Below are 8,479 nucleotides of genomic sequence, written 5' to 3'. Positions count from 1 at the left end.
CAGGAGACAGCTCCCAACTGTGTGCACTTGGTCCCACATTTGTCCTGGCTGGGTCCAGGGAGGGCCTGCCCAGGGATGGTGGCACCAAGAGCCAGGGCAGAGGCATCAGGCTAGCTGGCCCAGATGGAGGCAATAAATACTGACAGGCCAGGCACGAGGTTCAGGCCCTAGGGCCCAGGTGAGACAAGTAAGGCTCGGCTGGCTTTGTCCCTCAGGGGCTCTCTGTTGGAACAGGGGCTTCGAGTGCTGCCTCTAAGGACAGAGAAGGCAGAGGAATGAGGCACCCTATCCTGCCTCCTAGATGGGGCTGGAGGCATTGAGTTTTGGCAATTGACCCTCCCCTAGCTACTGGAGCCACCCCAACCCTGGCCACGGGGAGTGGGAAGAGCTGGCCAGGCCTGCAGGAAGCAACAGCAGCACCCCAGGCCTCCGTGGGTGGGTCACCAGGATGGGGATGGCAGACAAGGCAAGGACAGGGGAGACCACATGCTCATGCAGACAGGGGAGTTAAGAGTTAGCGACGGCCCCCAGTACACGTTCCACATGTTAAGGCATCATGGTTAGACAGTGACTGACAGTGATGGATGACCTGGCCAGGGAGTGGTGGGGCTAAAGGACAGACAGCCCAACCCTGCCCACACCGAGCAACCTAGCTCAGATGGGGCAGAGACAAGTGGGCTGGGCAACCCAGTGTTCCATTCCATTCTAGAAGCCAGGGCCTGAGGAAGGGAAGACAGAGGGAACCTGGAGGGACACAGCAGATTGGAGGCCTGGGCTGGAACCCCTCCCCCACCGCACAGGCAGAAGCAGCAATGTGACACTGGAGACCACAGGGGCCTGCAGGCAGGAGGTGGAGGAGGGGCAGACAGAAGAGCTGCCTGTCTGAGAGGACCAGGGAGGAATGGTGAGGGAGGGTCCTGTCAGCACTTTGGTTTGGGGGGGGGGGAGGGGTTTGGGGTGGGGCATGTCGGTCCTTCTGTCTGTCCTTCGCCCTGCCCGCCTCCCAGCTGGAACTCAGTCCTTCCATTCCTTTTTGATGGTGAGGTTCCACTCCCAGGACAGGTGGTCAGTCTTGTCGTCGTCTGTGAAGCGGGACTTGATGTTGTAACTGCCCCGCGCCAGCATGCCTTTGGGGGCCTCCTCCATGGGTGTGAGGAACTCGTACTCCTCAGCCCGGGGTCCGTAGCTCCCAACCATGTAGTCAGTCTTGTCAACTGCGGAGCAGGAAGGACAAGGTCACGGTGCTGTGAGCCTCTCCCCAAACCCACAGGCTCCCACTCCACAGTGCACCCACTTACTTTTGACCCCTTTCCTGTATGTGTGCTGGATGTACTTCATGCCTGACACGATCTCTCTGTTCACCTGTGGGAACACAGAGCAAGGGTCAGCTGGCTCCCCAGTCCTGCTCCTCTGCCCCTCTATGCCGGGCCTCACGAAGCCTTTCCCTTACCCGGAAAGAGATTTTTATCCGGTACTCCACACCTTCCTTCAACACAAATGACTGTTTCTTGAAGCTCTCCAGATCACCTGTATTGGGGAGGAGGTTCAGCCGAGGGCTTTGGAGGCTTCCCACCCTGCCCCCACACTCACTTCCCACAGCCCCTTCCTTGACACAAAGCAGAGCCTTGGAGAGCACCTAGTTGCACTTCTCCTCTGTCCCACCAGAGGGCACCAGTGCAGAAAATTATTTTTAGGGGCAGTGACTGGATGCCAGCTGCCCCACCCAGGGACTCCAGGACCCACTCACCTGTCAGGTCCAGTTCCAGAGGGCCCGGGGAAGAGCTGCACACCAAGGTCAGGCGGGTCACAATGACGTTGGGGACATTGGGGTCTGGAGAGTAAGAGTCAAGAGTCAGGGCCCCATTCCTTAGATTTTTTTCAACTCTCTGAAAGGAAGGAGGCCAACTGGAAAGGGGGTGGTGACAGGGTCAGGTGACATCCTTATTCCAACCCACCTACCTGCAGAGACAGCCACTCGGCCCAGCAGGGCCTCCTTGTACTTCCGAAGGCTCTCATCATCCTTGTCCAGTTCCTGGATCTCCTGGATGCTCTTCTGGGCTGGGGGCTTGTAGTTGACAGAGTGCTCATCTTCCTCATTCTCGGCCGCTATCTGGGCAAGCTGCTCAGCAGTGGGCTCCTGTTCTGCCATGCTCACCGCTAGCCTGGGACACCTGTGGGTAGGGAGTGAGCGGGACTATGGCCGCCTGGAGGCCTTCCAACCTAGGGAGACCATGACACCGGCAGGGAATGATGGAGGTAATCACGCGTGGGGAACTTCGTGAGGACACAGGAGGCTGCTGCCACTGCTCAACTAACTCAGAGGCTCATCTGAGAGGGCGACACCCTAAGTACATCACGAAGCAACAAAAAGCAACAGAAGCAAAACACCTTTCCTCCCCTTAAAGAATGAGTAGCCTCCAGACCGAACTGAACTGGCGGATGGGATGGATCACTACCTCCCTTGGGGCCTCCTGCTGCCCCTAGCAGACCAGGCTCTAATTCCAAGACACTCTTACTGGGTCCTGGAGGTAAGTTCTCCTAAAGGAGGATGCTCTGTGTCTAAACCACGTGCAGGACAAGCGTCTGAGCGTTCCTGCCAATGGATTGCCGTCCTAAGCTCAACTATGTGGCGACCGCTCTAAATCCTAAGAGCCCAAAGGAGATCCTAAATTGCACGGTAGTGTGAGGGTCTGCGAATGCAACTCGGGAGCTGGTGCACCGCTTGTAAATAAATCTCAGGAACCTGTTTCTGGGCCCTGACCCTAAAGCGTCAGTGGCGGTGCAGAACCATCCCGGACGAAAGCGCCTCGGGTGTCTTTCAGTTCCGCAGATTACCCCAATGTCTCCTCCCAGAAACCCACTCGGATCCCTGCAGGCGATGCGCAGTGATGAGCGGACAGCCCGGCCACAAGGCCCCCACGCCGTCGTCCCTCCGCGAGGTGTCCGCCAAACAAACACAGAAAGTGGGGGGTCCGACACCGTGAGGCTCCGGGCGACCCCGCCCGACGCGGCCAAGCGTGGCCGCAGGCGACAGCATCCAGGGCGCGGCCCGCACTTCCGCAGGGCCCGCAATCCGGGCGGGGCGGGGCCGCGCGGCGGGAGCTCCGGGCGAGGCTTCCACGCCGGACCCCGCCCACGTGGCCGGGGATTGGGTCCCACGGGCGCCTGGCGCCCTGGCCTGGGCAGCCGCGACCCTTCGGACGGGACCTCCGAGGCGCCCCGAGCCTGCCCCGCCCGCTGTCGTGACCGCGCCCCGCCCGCTCGCGAGCGCCGCAACCGCCGGGGGCGCCGCACAAAGCCGCCCCGCTCCCCTCGCGCGCCGCGCCGCCCCGCGCCCGCGCAAGGCGCCCACTCACCGGAGGCTCGACCGCCGCTCTCGCGCTCCCTCCCGCACCAAGTGACGAACGTCGTCCGCCGCCCGCCGCTCCGACGGTCACTTCCGGGGTCACAAGACTTCCGCTCTCGCGGGCGGGGCCGCTCTGCGCATGCGCCGGCAGGGGGCGCCGGTCGGCGCGGTCGCCATTTTGCGGCTGGCCTCGTGGGCGCGTCCCGCGTGGGCCGGCCGCGTCGCGCCTGGCACCGAGTGTCCGGTGCCTGTGCCTGCGAGACGAGGGCCGTGTCCTCCAGAGCGGCGGCGCGCGGCCACCCTGGCCCCCAGGGCTCCGCCGTAGCTGCGCCCGCGCCCTGTCCCATTGTCCCCGGCTGCACCGTGGAGGGCGCCTCGCTCCGGGGACCGGGCGCGTGCGCTCCGCAGTCTGCAGGAAGGAAGGACCCGACCTAGCCGAGGGCCTTCCTGTCGTGCGTTGGTGGCTGCAGCTCCAGTTCCCCCTGAAGGTTCAGTTCCTGCTACTGCGGCCGAGCACGCCATAGTGGCTTCCCCAAGGGTGGCCTCGCACTGGGATCCAACAAAAGCCACCACGGGTGTCCTCTGCCGGGCATACCTGCCCTGAGGCATGTGGGCAACAGCTGCTGGCTGCAGGCATCAGGCTTCAAAGATGACATTAGGAATGCGGTGGCCCCATCATCTATCTTCAGCAATTATGGGCTTCGTTAGTTCAAGCATTTATTGCCTCTGGCCACACGTCAGCAACTTTGAAGCAAGCCAAAAGTTCTTTCAAGCTTAATTATTTCTTTGTTCTTTTTAAATATTTTTTCTTTTAAGCTTAATTATTTCATGAAGTATTTTTGTCTCCAAGGAAGCTGGATCTGCTATACCCTATCCTAGCTGTTCTATGGCAAAGTATTTCAAAACCAAACTCCATCACCACCTGGTTTTCCCGCTCTTATTCTCTGATAGATTTGGCTTGCCTTCCACACACAGCACAGGTGTGCCCAGGCGTGTCTCGTGCTTGCTTTGCAGGAGCCTCGTGGTCCTGCACCTGAATGGGCCAGGTTTGAACTCTGACCCACCCACAACGCCCTAGTCTGAAGCACTCCAAGTGCAAATCTTCCAAAGTGGCTTTCTTATTTTATTTTTTACTTTTTTGGTTTTTCTAGACAGGGTTTCTCTGTAGCTTTGGAGTCAGTCCAGGAACTCGCTCTGTAGACCAGGCTGGCCTCGAACTCAGAGATCTGCCTGCCTCTGCCTCCGAGTGCTGGGATTAAAGGCGTGTGCCACCACCGCCCAATTTTTTATTTTTAGATTTATTTCATGTATGTAAAAGGTTTCCCTGCCTGTATGTCTCTGCACACCACGTGTATGCAGTACCTGCAGAGGTCGGAAGAGGGCGCTGGATGCTCTGCAGTTGGAGTTAGACTAGCTGTGAGTGACCATGTGAGTACTGGGAATTGAACCAGAACCTCTCTGAAAGAGGACCCAGTGCTCTCAGATGCTAAGCTGTCATCTCTCCAGCCTATTCCTGCCACCAAGCTTTTTCATAGGGTCTAGCTACAGTAACTGACATTTGAAAAAAAAAAAAAGAACAAAAAATCTAAAAGCCCAGTCAGCATTTTCCCTGATTGTAAATTCTTTTAGTTTATATCACAATTTGTAAGATTCAAGTGCTTAAAAAATATTGATGGAGGGTGGTGGTCATCTATGACTTTAATCCCCACACTCATGAGGCAGAGGCAGGCGGATCTCTGGGAGTCCAAGGCCAGCCTGGCCTACAGAGTAAGTTCCAAGATAGGCTCCAAAGTCACACAGAGAAACCCTGTCTCTCAGAAAACAAACAAAAAAGTAATTTTAAAAATCTTCAAAAAGGCTGGGCATTGGTGGCCCACGCCTTTAATCCCAGCACTCGGGAGGCAGAGGCAGGCGGATCTCTGTGAGTTCGAGACCAGCCTGGTCTACAGAGCTAGTTCCAGGACAGGCTCCAAAGCCGCAGAGAAACCCTGTCTCGAAAAACAAAAAAAAAAAAAAAACAAAAAAAACAAACAAACAAAAAAAAAATCTTCGAAAAGAAACCCCAAAACTGTTGGCTTTGGGGTGTAGCTCTTTTGGACAGCACTTGCCAGCCCAGAATTACAGAGCCAAAGTAAACCAAGAAAACCTATTGTATTGGTCTGGGAATTTCCCTTTTTAGTCCTATTTGGTGGCTGTAACAAACCATCGTTGACCTAATGGCCTACAAACATGTATTTAGCATACATTTGGAAGCTGGACGCTCTGGATCAAGGTATTTTGTAGATTAATATTCTTAGACAAGCAACTGATCACCTCCCAGCGGCCCTCCCTTCTATGCAATTACCTTAAGAGTCTGGATTTTCACCTATAAAGTCTGTACCAACATGGGCGGTAGTGGCGCACGCCTTTAATCCCAGCACGTGGGAGGCAGAGGCAGGCGGATCTCTGTGAGTTTGAGGCCAGCCTGGTCTACAAGAGCTGGCTCCAAAGCCACAGAGAAACCCTGTCTCGAAAAACAAAACAAACAACAATAACAACAACAAAAAAGTTTGGGAGGGCACAGTCGAACTATAGTTGGCTTCTTGAGACATTCTGAAAGGACTGGACTTTCTTTAGGACAGTCCCCATGGCCAGGACAATGAAGTCTGTGGTGAGCACATTCCTACTGTGTGTGATCAGATACTTTTGAATGAGGCATGGTGCTCCCTTTAGATTTTTCTGTATTGTTCTAAAAGGGTGTTGTTAGAGGCCACTTGTTCGGTCCCAGCCACCCAGAATAAGCACTCAGAAATTATATTATTTAAGCCACAGCTAGACCAATCACTTAAGGCATATTACTAGCTAGCTCTTATATCTTTGGTTAACCCATTTCTATTAATCTGTGTGTCATCACGTGGCTATGGCTTACTGGCAAGGTTCCACATCTGTCTCAGGCAGAGCTACATGGTGTCTCCCAACTCCGCCTTCTTTCTCCCAATATTCAATTTCGTTTTCCCTGCCTAGCTCTACTCTGCCCTATTACAGGCCAAGGCAGCTTCTTTATTCATTAACCAATAAAAGCAACACATATATAGACGGACTTCCCACACCAGGAGAGTAATATTATTTTAATCTTTTCTGAAAAATCATGAAAGGAGGAGACACACGTTCAGTACCCAGGAGCACAAAGCTCAGTGTAAGGAATAGCAGGCAGGACCCTGTCCTGCCCCCTGAGAAATACCTTAAGGTAAACCACACTGGTACTTTGGCTCTGTGATGTCATTTTCAGAGATGTGTTTTGAGAGAAGAACCTTAGAAATACACAGGATTTAGTCACAAAGACTAAATTTACTACAGTTGTTTTTTTTCTGTTTTTTGTTTTTGTCTTTTAAGGGGCTTCACCCTGCATCCCAGTCCAGCCTCAAACTCAAGATGCTCTGGCCTGAGGCTCGAGAGTGCTGGGCTCCGGCTGGAACAAGGGATGCGGGTCCACTTGCCGCACAAGCCTGGCCATGTAAAGGTGAGAGAACCAAATCCTCACCAAAGGTGAGAGAAGGTGTCCCTGACCTCCATATGCGTGCACACACAGTAAATAAAAGTTGTAGGGGCTGGAGAGGGGACGCAATGGTTAAGAACACTTGCTCAAGAGCAGAGGATTTGGTTGATCCCTTGAATCTGCATCGGGAAGCTCATAGCTGTCTGTAATTCTAGTTCTGCAAGATTCAACATCCTCTTCTGGCCTCCAAGGGAACCTGCACGTGGGGCACTTACACAGTGGTGGTTTGAATGGGAAAGGCCTTCATAGGTTCATGTGTTTAACTGCTTGGTCTAATCGGTGGGACTGTTTGGGAAAGGATTAGAAGGTGTGGCCTTGGGCTGGAGAGATGGCTCAGTGGTGAACAGCACAGGGTGCCATCTGTGGTGGGATCTGATGCCTTCTTCTGGCATAAAGGCATGCATGCAGTAGAGAGCACCCATACACATTATAACTTTTTTAAGGGTGGCTTTTTAAAATTTATTTATTTTATGTGCATTGATATGAAGGTGTCAAATCCCCTGGAATAGGAATTACAAGCAGTTGTGAGCTGCCATGTGGTTGCTGGGGATTGAACCCAGGTCCTCTGAAAGAGCAGGCAGTGAGTGCCCTTAACCACTGAGCCATCTCTCCAGCTTCCTAAATCATTTTTTTTTTTTTTGGTTTTTTCGAAACAGGGTTTCTCTGTGGCTTTGGAGCCTGTCCTGGAACTAGCTCTGTAGACCAGGCTGGCCTCGAACTCACAGAGATCCACCTGCCTCTGCCTCCCGAGTGCTAGGATTAAAGGCGTGCGCCACCACCGCCCGGCCTAAATCATTTTTTTTTTAAGATTTATTTTTACATATGCAGTGTTCTGCCTGTATGTCTGCCTGCAGGCCAGAAGAGGGTGCAAGACCTCATTACCGCTGAGCCATCTCTCCAGCCCCAATAAATAAATCTCTTTTTGTTTGTTTGTTTTTTCAAGACAGGGTTTCTGTGTAGCTTTGAAGCCTGTCCTGGAGCTAGCCCTTGTAGACCTGGCTAGCCTCAAACTCATAGAGATCCATCTGCCTCTGCCTCCCGAGTGCTGAGATTAAAGGCCTACACCACCACTGCCCAGCTTCTCAATAAATAAATCTTAAGAACGTTTGGGATTATTGGAGGAGACGTGTCACTGTGGATGCTAAAAGATTTCAAAAGCCCATGTCTGTTGCAAGATATTTGATTATACTGTGTAAAGATATGTCACTGTGATCAGTTTAATAAAAAGCTGAATGGCCAATAGCTAGACAGGATTTCAAGGCACAGAGGATGCTAGGAAGAAGAAGGGAGAAGATAGGAAGAGATGCCAGGTGACACAGAGCAAGCAGCATGGGCATGACAAAGTGAAGGTGACAGAGCCATGTATAAGAACATAGATTTCCCCAACAAAATCCCAGCAAAATTCTTCAAAGACCTCAAAAGAACGGTACTTAACTTCATTTGGAAAAGCAAAAAACCCAGGATAGCCAAAACAATCCTGTGCAGTAACTTCTGGAGGCATCACAATCCCTGACTTCAAACTCTATTACAGAAAGCAGCCTGGTATTGGCATAAGAACAGACAGGAGGACCAATGGAACCAAATAGAAGACCCAGATA

General features: G+C 53.1%; 1 protein-coding gene across 2 annotated transcripts; it reads right to left on the bottom strand.

Annotated features, from left to right (window-relative positions):
- Positions 1-894: 894 nt before the first annotated feature.
- Positions 895-3,497, bottom strand: LOC121444133 (rho GDP-dissociation inhibitor 1). 2 transcript variants are annotated; one of them, XM_041645924.1, is made up of 6 exons: positions 2,862-3,099; positions 1,960-2,171; positions 1,748-1,831; positions 1,451-1,527; positions 1,299-1,362; positions 895-1,214 (listed from the first exon to the last, which is right to left on the bottom strand). In XM_041645924.1, the coding sequence occupies exons 1-6, from the start codon at positions 3,035-3,037 to the stop codon at positions 1,015-1,017; spliced, it is 813 nt and encodes a 270-aa protein (XP_041501858.1). In that variant the 5' UTR covers positions 3,038-3,099; the 3' UTR covers positions 895-1,014. The 2 variants fall into 2 exon arrangements, with proteins under 2 accessions (XP_041501858.1, XP_041501859.1); XM_041645925.1 differs by lacking the exon at positions 2,862-3,099 and adding an exon at positions 3,357-3,497 and having other exon boundaries at positions 900-1,214.
- Positions 3,498-8,479: the final 4,982 nt, after the last annotated feature.

The sequence above is a fragment of the Microtus oregoni genome, unplaced genomic scaffold, assembly GCF_018167655.1.
Source record: "Microtus oregoni isolate MIOR12 unplaced genomic scaffold, Mior012 000117F_ref0000505, whole genome shotgun sequence".
Classification (NCBI taxonomy): Eukaryota; Metazoa; Chordata; class Mammalia; order Rodentia; family Cricetidae; genus Microtus; species Microtus oregoni.
This window is presented reverse-complemented; position numbering and strand designations above follow the sequence as displayed.

What these genes read in the sequence shown, in the direction of transcription:
- LOC121444133 (XM_041645924.1), bottom strand. Translation starts at nt 3,037, where the DNA reads ATGCTGTCGCCTGCGGCCACGCTTGGCCGCGTCGGGCGGGGTCGCCCG. An exon ending in CCGAGTGGCTGTCTCTGCAG is followed by an intron (nt 1,832 to 1,959) that starts GTAGGTGGGTTG and finishes CTTACTCTCCAG; the next exon opens with ACCCCAATGTCCCCAACGTC. An exon ending in TCTGGAACTGGACCTGACAG is followed by an intron (nt 1,528 to 1,747) that starts GTGAGTGGGTCC and finishes TCCCCAATACAG; the next exon opens with GTGATCTGGAGAGCTTCAAG.